This window comes from Magallana gigas, chromosome 6, assembly GCF_963853765.1.
Source record: "Magallana gigas chromosome 6, xbMagGiga1.1, whole genome shotgun sequence".
NCBI lineage: Eukaryota > Metazoa > Mollusca > Bivalvia > Ostreida > Ostreidae > Magallana > Magallana gigas.
Window position 1 is genome coordinate 16,103,100 of NC_088858.1, and position 12,646 is coordinate 16,115,745.

Below are 12,646 nucleotides of genomic sequence, written 5' to 3' on the forward strand. Positions count from 1 at the left end.
AATTTTACGTTACCGTTAATAATGTACCATATACTGTATATATTGAAAATCGCATGAGTTTTAACTGTTTTTCCTCATAAAAAACTTGTTGCAAAATGAAGATCCACGGGAAAATTCGGGTTGACACGCCGTGAAATCCATTAGACGTTTTACAGCATATGTCTTCACTGTTTTATTTACAATAAATATGTATTGAAATCTTTGAAACATCGTCAACAGCTCCGCAAAATGAAGAAGTGTGGTTTGTTTATATTCATTGAAAACTGTAAAATGGCGACTCGATCTGCACGTGAATTATACAATCCGAGGTCGATTAGCGTGTCAGTCATGAGTGTCAACATCAGAAGTAAATATTGTGTGATTAATATCGAAGAACATATAATAAAATGAATGTTTATACAGACTAAGTGAGTTACAAAATAACGTTGATCACAGATCAGTCCAAAATTGAACACGTTTACATGCCGTAAAATTCAATGTTTTGGTATGTTTGAAAACACATGCACATTTGCAGTTTTAAGTGTGTCATATTAATCAGTTAAAGTTCAACAAAATGCAATATAGGCTATGTAATATTTATTGTCAGTATTGATGTGAATTCTTTGGAATAAGCTACAACAAAATAAATATAGCCTTATCTTAAATTGATGCGTTTAACAGCTAAAAGGATTTGAATTTTTCGATGAAGTATGTATTATATTTAAAAATGAATTGGGGATTGAACCTGTCTTAACAGCGTGTTTTTGACAATTGTTTACACAAAAAAAGAAGATGCGATTATTGTGAGAACTCTTAGTCAATTATTGCAGAAACAACACAAATACCACGTCGGCAGGTAAGGGTGGGCGGGTACTAAAACGGCCAATGAAAATGCTTGTTTATATAACTGGAACTCGCAATCCCGATAGTGTCGTCACTCAACGCATCAGTTTATCACTCGCAGCGAATACACCCGTGTAAGATTTGCGATAAAGGGTAGATAGGTTATTTGTAACTGATCTATTAATTTCAACATTGTGAAAGTTACGGTAAACTGCTCTTTATTTAAAATATTCTAACTTTATACTTAAGAAAACATAATAAAACATAATATGCTTAAAAGTTTTTTAACATGAAAAAATACATTTAATAACCACACAACTATAAGTTCTGTATTGTTTAAATTGGTTTAATAAATAATTAATGTAGCAGAAAATACGATTGAAATCATGTCAGACTATCCTTCCATGTTATACATATAGATTTCCGGCTACTTTAATTTTAGAACCAAAATGATGGAACAAAAATTTCCGTTTTTTTTTAAACTTTCAATCTCTCGAACTTTTGAAGTTTAATCATGGTCCCCTGAAGTTCAAGTTATCGAGATTCACCTGTATATGATGAAAAATAAATTGAGTTTTTTCTTTGTTTAGTGCATTTTTCTCTTGTTTTAATTGTTTCCAAATTTCTGTTTACTAACCTGAGAGTCAAGCTTTGAGTTATAAGCAAGATACAGAGCTTTTTGCACTATGCTTAGTGTATGTTTGTACATTAAGCTTAGGTAATGCTTAAGTTCGTTTATATTTAAATGCAGCTATGTTGAATAGGAAATACGAAATTTAAAAATCTTAAGTTGAATGTAATTAACTGATGTGAACAAAAACATGACTCAAACCAAGCTATGTATCTTGGTTATAATTCTATGATTGACGCTAAAACTTTGGTTGATCAATAGAAATGTCTTGCTAAAAGGATGATGTGCTGTAACTACTTTCTGGTGCCCCTTCTTCAATGATGAATTGCAAAAAATCTACACAAATTTTTGATAGTTTTTTGAACAAAAGAAAGAAAAAAACCGACGTCTTTTAAACAGTTTCCATAGTCCTAGCCTGACACATTATTATTATGAAGATAAAAGCATAATCTGTGTTCTTAAAAAATTAACGAGCGTTACTCAATTTGTATGCACACACCGCTGCAGTTATGAGACTGCAGTATTCTTCAAAAAAATCATGATTCAATGCTATATGTCAGAAAATGTCAGTAAATTTTGGAGAATATTATTGGATTTTGAATTCAGTGATCTTACTTCGCTTAGCCTAGCTTCTGTCTCTGTTTCTCAAAATTTCAGTGATGATTGTTATTCTTCAGCTGCAGTGCACTTTGCACATCCGAACGTCTGCTGTCACTTCTGGTCGTCACCGGAAGAAAGTAGAAACCATTTATTTTTCAACTTTTCTTGTTTTTAAATATTTTTTTGCCACGTTACGATACAAACGCTTTACTGAATGTAGTATAAAATTATATATATTTTTGTTCTAAAATTGATCCAAGTTAAAGTGGTAGACTTTTGTCCAGGCGACCCGGGTTCAATCCCCAAGTGCCGAGTCTTTTTTCTTCCTTAATTGTGTTTCGATTCAAAATGTTATCCCTGAAATGATGAATTTTAAAAAGTTTTGTTTGAATTTTATCAAAACTCACAGTAACAGAGCCCTTTTCTAATCTTAAGATATGTCTGTTGAAATCCTTAGAGACGCTTACTGGAATTTGAGAAAGTGTTGAGAAATGAAAGAAACTGTCCTGATAGCTTAATATTTAATGTGTATTCAAACGGAAGACCTCTTCTTGTCCGCAACGAGTGTATTTTTTTTTTCGCTTGTTTTCTTGAAATTTATAGAAGTAATAGACTTTAAAAATACCTCTGGGCATTGTTTCATTTTTTAAGAAATCGCTTCCATTTGTCTTTGTCTGGTCTCGAGTCTAAAAACTTTGTTCCCTCCAGGTCTCAAAAACGGTAAAACTTGAACATCCAAACTTTGTGGGATAATAAACCTATGTATGTAGATGTGATTAAGTTATTTTTCCTGAGTTTTCATACTTTCCAGTATTCACCATAAGTATGTAAACATTAATATTTTTTTTAAGTTTTAAATGAAATGAGTTTATTAGTAGGTAAACTTACATATGTTATGTGTATATTAAATGTAAAATAAACAAAAAAAATCTACTTCCAGTGAAGATATCTCAGTCATGTTATCTGTACAGCAGTTTAATATCCATTTCTAAAACCAAAAATGGTTTGCTAGAGAAACAGAAACCTTCATTGATTTTTCTATGTTTTCTGTAATTGTTTTGTGTACTATGAAAGAAATTCAAAATAGATTCCTCATTCTGTCAAGTCTTGTTCTTTATGAAATCTCTAATATGAATAAAAACAACTCCAGTCACTACCTTCAGTACTTTGATTTTCATTTGGGGTTGACCAACCACATTTTTCATCCCCAATTCCCCACCCCTAAACCATATATATTCTTGGTCCTTGTGTTTAGGCAAATGAAATGGTATGTATGTCATGAGCCCCAGGGGTAGTCTTGACCCCCCCCCCCTGAAACAGGAAGTGCCCATAATCTTAAGAACAGTAGAGATCCCTACCCTTTTCCCCTGTATATTCTTGTTCCTTGTGTCAAGGTGCATCAAGCTGTATGTAGGTCATGAGTCTTGGGGTGGTCTTGGTCCCCTTGAAACAGAAAATGATATATAGGATATGACCCCTGGGGCACATTTAAACGTTCTAGAACTGGAAATAATCAAGTACTATAGCTTTTTTATGGCGTCGAGCAAAGCTCGAAAGCGTCCACGTCCACCGGAAGTGTAATGAGCTGAACAAGGCATGCTATCAATATTTCAGTGAAAATGAGTGCAACGTTTTCTTTTGTATTTGAGGAATAAAAGAAGACTTGCTTCCATTTAGAACAGAACTGTACGTCAATATAAGAAGTTGGCAGATAAAAAAAATAGTTGATGTCTTTGACAATGTTCATACTTTTAATTGTAAACAATATGTCTTGGTTTCAGCGGATGAATACTTCACACACTTGCGATGGTTAGGCCTACGTACTCAATTTGTTTATAAAATATACCTGCCTGCAAAACAGATTATTTTGAATCCATATCGAATGTTGACTATGTACAAATGCTTGATCTTTTAGTAACAAAAAACTTCCTGCACAGAACTATATCTACAACAAAAAGTATCTTTAAACCAACTAGCCTACTTTCACTTTTAACTGTAAACGATATGAATGGGTGCCTTCTTATATCTAACCCTGATCTTTTCGGTCCGGTCATTTGGACCCATGTGATTTTTAAATCAATTGATAATAAGAGACAGAGTTTTTATCAGCAATGTACAATATATAGAATTAAATACAATCATACTTTTAATACTTATTAATTGTATTTGAATAGAGAAAAAAAAATATCTGCAATGTTTTAACTCCAAGGATATTTCTATTAAAACTTTTAAGTTACATTCAAAACTTTTTAGGAATAAGGTGAGTCAATTTGTAATGAATTGAAATTTGATTAATTTTGTGATAAAATAATTTTTATTTATCTGAAAGTAGTCGACAGATGTATTTTGTCTAATATATTTGTTTTTAAAAAGGAAGTATAATTGATACCAATTTTTAAAGCTGCTTGGTCCGATTTTATTTCAAATTTTATGCACGCTTTTAAACGATGGTTATGCTTAGTTTACGTATAATAATAGACATTGCAGTACTTTTCCAGCCAATCAAGCCAAATTTCAATGAAGAAAAATTACGTACAAACTTTGCTAACAAAACAAACGAGATAAAAGGGTACGGCGTTATTTCGCCTCATGTTAAATTTCACCCCTGATGACGAGCCGGGTATGGTTGTATTACGACTTTGACATCGCTTGAAATAAAGGTCGAAATGATCAGACAAATTACAAATATGTGTACGTTTTGTTCGCCAATATCTCTGAAGTTTGCTTTATTTACAATCAATGCATAGCATGCAGGTTGGATAACCCCAATCATTCGGGGGACGAAACCAAACGGTTTCCTTTTCTAAAAGAGAAATTATTTTTAATTACTTTGAATATTTCTAACTTTGAAAGGAGACTGATTCTGCTGGTGTAAATAGGAGAAAGTCCATAACTTTCTAAGATAAATGGTTTGTATGGAAAAAAATATGATAGTTTATTAACAAAAAAATCGGACCAAGCAGCTTTAAATGAATGGTCAAAAACCAAATTAAAATGGTTTTTGATAATAAAAGAAATCGCAGTTCATTTTGATATTTTCATTATTTTAGTTGACTGCATAAAATCTATATTAAATTTTATTTGTGTTAATTGACCGCCCGACTCAATTTAAAAAAAAAATTAAATCTCCAGCAAAACAATAAGAAAAGTTGGTCTCATGTTATTGTACATACATTTCTTAAGAGTTACAGAACCATAATTTGTTTAAGGATTTTTTTAATCAAGTGTATATGTGATCAATGATGGAATACCATAAATTATTTTGACTTTTTAAAAAAGTTTTTCAGGTTTGTACTCTTCAAATTAACTTCAACTCGACACCATTGTGGCCCTTCAGGCCTTTGATTTATATATTGAGTTTGACACATTTAGGCCATATCCCTAGGGTACCCCCAATGATGGCCCCACTTTGTTCAGGAGCCTTCATAATCGCCCCAATTATAATTACATCTTGTTTATTATTGCAGTGGGAAAGAAAATACAAGATTTTCTTAGAAAATATCCAGAGGTTCTGAAAGATTATCAAAAGAGGGAAAGAGTTCATAAAATCAGAACTAAGATCATTAATCTGAGAAGGCAAAAGAGGGAAGAAATGAAACAAAAATGGCAGCGTCTCTTATCTGATGATGAGGAAAAAGAAGAAGGAAGAAAGAGAAGGAAAAAGACATGGAAAAATTAAGACACGGAAAAAGAGGGAAGAAATAAAACAAATTACACTATCGATGAATTTTAGCTTAAGAATTTGAATGTTCTTGATAACTTTATATGGAGCTTTTCTCCTCACAAAAATCAATGTGGTCTTAATATGGTTGAAACCACATAACCTCCCTACCCCTAATTATCTTGAATTTAAGTCTAATAAATGTGTAAAGCCCCAGTCCAGTCCAAGAAACACATTTTATTCTAGACACATGTAAATTATAATCAAATTTTTAAAATCTTTTATACGAGGGTTGTCCCAAAATAGCGTAGACATGTGGCGTTATTCAGTTAATCGAAGACAAAGGAAGATGAAATTTGTGCCTCAAAGGGTTCAAAACATTTGCATTCAAATAATGTTTAAAAATGTAATATTGTTTGAGATTAAATTAGTGAAATGAAAACATGTTAGATCAGAAATTCGACATGCGGCGCAATGTCAAAAACAAAAAGTTAAAATCAAGATAATGAAATGAAAATTTCGAGAAAAAGTACTTTTCGAATGAATAAATTCAAATAAAACATACATTGATATTTGATAACAATTCTATTAATTACTTAGTTTTGGCAATAAAAAAACTTTTAAATATTTTATAGCGTGTTTTGTGACAAGTTGAAAAGTTAGCTCGTAATAAAATGACGATGTCAGCGTTTAAGGCGGCACAGCAGTAACTGATACAATTTTGTAAAGATCATGAAATAAATCCTAAGCGGCTTTGGAAGTAAATGAAATTAACAAAATCGATTAGAAATGCGTTTTGTGAATAAGTAGTTAAAAACATTGAAAATATTTGAACAAGTATGATGACAATAAGTGGAAAAAAGAAAAACCCGAACGATATCAATGGACGTCAAAATGCTGAACGACACATTTCGGTAAGACGGACGTTAGACAACAAGTAATACAGGACAAGTTTGGAGCCGACAGATCGTTTGTGCTTAGAAAATATTTTTAAAAAATGTTGAATGTGCACTCGGGGTACATGTTCAAAAAAATTATTTTTTTCTGAGACATTTTCGGAAATAAAACTAAATGTTATTGTAAACGATGTGGAGGGTTAAGCAACAAGTCAACGTAAATTGGAAATTTTTGACGTCGCACATTGCGCCGCCTAACAAAACTTCATTTTCTCGAGAGATAAATAAAGTACAGATTTGAATTTTTCAGTATTGTTTGCCAAAGAGTCATTGAAGAAAACATAGAAGTCTAATGAAATTACAGTGAACAGATTTTAAATTGTGTGTCCTGTCTCCATTATTTTGGAACATCCCTCGTATGTACCGGTACTCTGGACACTTGGTTTCAGCATATGCAAAAAAAAAAAGGTTTTCAAGCACAACAGTCTTTTTGCCATCAACCTTGGCTCTATAAGATATTCTTTATTTTGTTTAACCAACCACTACCAAATGTATTTTTGTATTCTTTCTTACTTAGATCAAAAGGTCTACACATTTTGACTGTAATATTTTGAACTTTGGTGACTTTTATTTTTTTTTTAATCCATATTTTTATTGAATATCTATTTTTCATCTTTGATTATTTATTTTCAGCTCTTCTGAGCCAAAGCATTCTTGGCCCAAGGACTTTCCTTCATACTTATATAAAAGGTGTGGCCCTAAAACAAATGGAGATAATGAGGAAAGTATAAAGAAAAGTAGTGGTTGCTGAAATATATTGCTTTCAGAAAAAAAGGGAGAAGCATGAGAAATCAGGGAAACTTCTATTTCTTGACAATAGCACAATGCTGATGATGATATACAAACTTAAGATTAAGTCTTTAATAATTAAGATTGGATTAGAAACAAGTCAATAAAAACTAAAACAACTTAAATTTTTTTTTTAGATTACCCAATTAGTTGAATTTAATTAATTTGATACATTAGTTAATACATTTTATATATGGAATGTTTTGCAATTGTGTTAGCATAATGACAAATAAACTATGAAGTATTTTGGAGGTATTAGTCGAACCAGAGACATATTTATTTATGTCTCTGGTCAAACCCTTTGACCCACATTACAACCGTTATGCAGAGGATCTTTTATTTTTTAAAATAACTGTAAACAAGTGTTTATGGTTATTTCAGCATTAATTTGGTAGTGTTATGAACTAAATACAAGTAACCAACTAATTATAATATAAACACTAAAAGAAATGACTTATATCGGCTGTAAATTTCAATACATGGTATGTGGTTGTATCACCCGTATTTATAACCCCCCCTAAAGATAATGCAGCCACAAGTTGTTAATCACAACAGGGGTTAACTGAGGCTGTAAAAAAGCCTTTTGAAATTTATAAATATCATTTAATTGCCTTTGGGTTCAATTTACACGATTGTGAAGTTACCGGTCCAAAAGCGAGTATTTTGCCATTGTCGTCCCCTAGGTTGGTCCTAATTTATTAGCTCACCTGAGCCAAAGGCTCAAGTGAGCTTTTCTGATCACAATTTGTCCGTTGTCTGTCGTCGTTGTTGTCGTCGTCGTTGTAAACTTTTCACATTTTCATCTTCTCCTCAAGAACCACTGGGCAGATTTCAACCAAATTTGGCACAAAGTACCACTAAGTGAAGGGGATTCAAGTTTGTTCAAATGAAGGGCCAAGCCCTCTTTAAAGGGGAGATAATTGAGAATTATTGAAAATTTGATGGTATTTTTCAAAAATCTTCTTCTCAAAAACTATTTGGCCTGAAAAGCTTAAACTTGTATGGAGGCATCCTCAGGTAGTGTAGATTCAAGTTTGTTCAAATCATGGTCCCCGGGAGTTGGAAGGGGCCACAAGAGGGGGATCAAGTTTTACATAGGAATATATAGAGAAAATCTTTAAAAATCTTCTTCTCAAAAACTAGTAGGCCAGGAAAGCTCAAATTAAAATGGAAGCATCCAGTTAGTGTAGATTCAAGTTTGTTCAAATCATGGTCCCTGTGGGTAGGGTGGGGCCACAAGAGGGGGATCAAGTTTTACATAGGAATATATAGTGAAAATCTTTTTCTCGAAAACTATTAGGCCAGGAAAGCTCAAATTTGATTGGAAGCATTCTCAGATAGTGTAGATTCAAGTTTGTTCAAATCATGGTCCCCAGGGGTAGGGTGGGGCCACAATTGGGGATCAAGTTTTACATAAGAATATATAGATAAAATCTTTAAAAATCTTCTTCTCAAAAACTAGTAGGCCAGGAAAGCTCAATTTGGCGTGTAACCATCCTCAGATAATGTAGATTCAAGTTTATTCAAATCATGGTCCCTGTGGGTAGGGTGGGGCCCACAATGGGGGATGAATTTTTATATATAGAGAAAATCTTTCAAAAATATTCTGCTCAAAACTATTAGGCCAGGAAGCCCAAATTTGAGTGGAAGCATCCCCAGTATAGATTTAAGTTTGTTTAAATAATAGTCCAGGGGTAGGGTGAGGCCACAATGGGGGATGAATTTTTACATAGGAATATTTAGAGAAAATCTTTAAAAATCTTTTTTTAAAAGACTACTTGGCCAGAAAAGCTTAAACTTGTGTAGAAGCATCCTCAGGTAGTGTAAATTCAAGTTTGCAAAATCACAGTCCCTAGTGGTAGGGCGGGGCCGTGATTGGCGGTTTGAATTTTTACATAGGATTATATAGAGAAAATCTTTAAAAATATTCTGGGAAAGTTTTAGGTCCGAAACTCAGTACTTAGTGTGAAAGCACAGGTTATGCAGATTTAAGTTTGATGAAACCATGATTCCCTAGGGGCCACGAAATGGGGGGGGGGGGTACATAGGAATAGAGACAAATCTTCTTACAGGTACAACAACAAAAGGGGCTTGGTATTTACCCAAAAAAAAGAGGTGGATAAAAATTGGCAGATTTTCAATTTTTTTTTAGCAAGATCTACTGTACCTAGTTGTCAAGATATTTTGATACTGTAATGCTAATTTGATCAGAATTAAGACAATTGTTGCTCAGGTGAGCGATGTGGCCCCTGGGCCTCTTGTTTTATTGTGAGGTACACAAGGTACAAACTGCTCTTGATTTATCTTCTTTTCCATCTACTGATAGGAATTAAAATGTTCCCACACTTTATGTAACACTTAATTTTTGCCAATTTTCAAAATTTTCCGATTTTTCCCTGCTTTCTGTCATCGGCTCCGATATTAGATTTAGTTTCAGCAATGCGCATGGTGCCCAAAAAAGTTTAGGGTCGGGGGTTTAAAATAGGGACGGTCGGGTGACCGGAACCACAGGTATTTTTTTTAATTTGATGGCCTAAGCAGTTTTAAGTCTTTTGAACTTTGCTATAATTATATTTGCCTTGTTGCATCTTTAAAAATAATCATCTTTTTTTAAGCATCAAATTTATGTATAATACCATATATATATACATCTTTAACTGTCTCTACAGAATGATTTGAAGTGTTTTTTTCTTGTCAATGCATTAACTGACAATTGCTGGAGTATTATTACATTGGGCAAGTCCAAGAAGACTGTGAGTATGCAAACAACTGAAGAATTTGAAGTTAAAGATTTTTCAGTTAAAGGATTAAAAGACTGTGAGTATCTTATTGTTATTATATATTAACAATCAAGTCATTACTAATGCTTTTTGATATAGAATATGTACCTTTTTTACGGGTGTGAATTGGACTATTTATTTAGATACTGGTACTAAACACGAGGTCTCAAAATATTTTTATTTCCTTATTTGCCAAGATGTACAAAAAACTTGAAAAAGCATTTTAATTAAAACTAGAAGTAAGAACTAATAATAGCTATTTTTATCAGAAAGTTTGAATTTTATATTTTTGTTTGAAGCCATAGTGTTTGAACTGCACAGAAACGATAAGAAAAAATGCAATGCATTATTTTTTTTGCTATTAATTGTATATCCACATTCAAATAATGTAATCTTTTGATATCTTCAAAAATACCAGATATATATGTCACAAATTTCACCCATATAGTCTCATACCTTGTGTTTCCATGTGCTATGATAAGTATCAAGTCCCATTTAATGCACATGATCACTCTGAAATGAGCTACAATGAGTCCAGTGGCACTGGACGATACCCCTGCCATTGAGCAGATAATACAGTTGATGTAATTTTGATCTGACACCTATTTTAAATTTAATTTTAAACAGAGCATCTTTGTTCACTTGATGAATACATGTGCACATATATATGTCATAATCTTAAATTGGAGGTTTAGTGTCAATTGTCAATAGATGCCAAGCATCGTATGAAGATTTAACAATCCAGAAAATTTATTAGTTTATATATTTATTTATTTATTTTTTTTAAATAAAATACTAGAGGGAAAATACTTATAAATTTAAAATTCATGCAAGTTGAAACTGATAGTTACTTGTTTACTTAAATATAATTGTTTTTTATCATACTGTGGTTTTATCCATTTTCAAGAGCATCAAAAATTTTGTGGATTTCGCAAAACCCATAGTTTTATGGATATGTAAATTCATGAACAATGGCATTGCCTTAACAAATTGGTAACATATTTCTAAATTCAATGAACATTTAACTTAATGGATCTGCTCAATCTGTATTTATAATAATATTTGAAAAAGTGTATAATAAATAATTATGCCCCCAATTAGGTGTCAGATGCATTATTACTGCTGCTGGGGGACTCATGGCCAAGAGTCAGATTTTGTACTAGTATTTCAAGTAATGCTTGGACCCAAGTAAAATTCTCTCTCAATTAATTGGAGAGTAGGAAATAATGATTGTTACTTGCATGTAACAACCTTGGTATGATTTAGTGTAAATAGAAGTATAGTTTAAGTGAAGATTACGGAAGCCTGCTGGTGCCACCTAGGAAAAATGTTTTTTTCTGGCGGCTGCCAGATAGTTATGTGGCGGCCACCATTTATTATCAGGCGGCTGCCACATTATTTATCTGATATTTATAAATTATTTTGCAAAACGTGAGTGTTAGTGTATTTATATTTGGTTGGAAAGATAGATGTTGACACAGCCGCTGCTCTGTGTGTTCATATGGTGTTTACCTACAAATTAAGAAATGGGTAAACACCATGAAATAAACAAATTGTTTTCATTATATGCTGACGGATATTTGTTACTGTCATATTTATAAATGAACAAGAATATTGTGATATAGTTTTAAGTCGTCATGAATTTTTTAAATAATCGTGGAAGTGGCAGCAGTAATGTTTGATTTATGCCCTGAATAGGATTATCAATAAAGAACAAAATTCATTTTTAGGAATGAAGAAATTACAAGTATATGTAAAATTTAGAAAAAAGGTTCAGTGATAAACGTACATAATTACTAAACAATGTACTTAGTAATCAAAAAGAATACTATTGCAAAACACTAACTAGTCTCCTATTTTTGTACTAACTCATAGTTCACTTGCAAGGTTCTCGTATTGCACTCGCCCCTAATTGCCAGTTTTCGTATTGTATTTGCATCAAATCGACCTACATTCCCATTCACTCAGAAGACACTCGGGGAAGACTTGAGAAACAATGGCATGAACTCATAGAATACTCAGGGTATATCGAAGGATATTCGTAGCATCCTAAGTAGTTCGAAGTTTTGCGAGTTTCCTACGAATGTAAAAGATTTATTGTGACTATGTGCACGTGTGAAGTGCGAGTGTCGTGCGAAAGGCTACAAATACTTAAAAATCTTGCTGTGGGCACGATTGTTTTGAACATGCTTAAAACAATTGCCGCGTTTGGCGATTTGTTGAGATGATCGAAGGAATACAAAGGAAGAGTGTCTACAAATATCTTTATGATAAACCCCGTAAAAGTGCGATTATTGAATGCGTACACTATTGTACATATGTAGCTCAAAATCGTGACAGGTGCTTAACCGAGTACAAACTTGTGGAAAAGACAAAAATACTCATTATGCATTAATTATTTATCTCC

The 12,646-nt window shown here is 32.6% G+C and overlaps 3 protein-coding genes and 1 long non-coding RNA gene across 7 annotated transcripts in view; 2 read left to right on the forward strand and 2 right to left on the reverse strand.

Moving 5' to 3' along the window:
- LOC136276617 (uncharacterized) overlaps positions 1-4,247 on the reverse strand; it is a 47,811-nt gene extending 43,564 nt beyond the window's left edge. The window contains exons 1-2 of the long non-coding RNA XR_010715146.1: positions 3,904-4,247; positions 3,412-3,496 (exon numbers count right to left, since the gene is read on the reverse strand). This is a non-coding gene — a long non-coding RNA (uncharacterized lncRNA). The remainder of the gene's footprint in view (positions 1-3,411; positions 3,497-3,903) is intronic.
- Positions 1-6,177, forward strand: part of LOC105341065 (uncharacterized) — a 109,031-nt gene extending 102,854 nt beyond the window's left edge. For all 3 annotated transcript variants that reach the window (XM_034478548.2, XM_066089049.1, XM_066089050.1), the window contains one exon: positions 5,521-6,177. In XM_034478548.2, coding sequence (XP_034334439.2) covers positions 5,521-5,732 — 212 coding nt within the window. In that variant the 3' untranslated portion in view covers positions 5,733-6,177. The remainder of the gene's footprint in view (positions 1-5,520) is intronic.
- LOC136276615 (plasminogen-like) overlaps positions 1-12,646 on the reverse strand; it is a 323,562-nt gene that overhangs the window by 137,807 nt on the left and 173,109 nt on the right. The gene's annotated exons all lie outside the window — the stretch shown is intronic.
- LOC136269712 (serine/threonine-protein phosphatase 6 regulatory ankyrin repeat subunit B-like) overlaps positions 1-12,646 on the forward strand; it is a 267,148-nt gene that overhangs the window by 129,708 nt on the left and 124,794 nt on the right. The gene's annotated exons all lie outside the window — the stretch shown is intronic.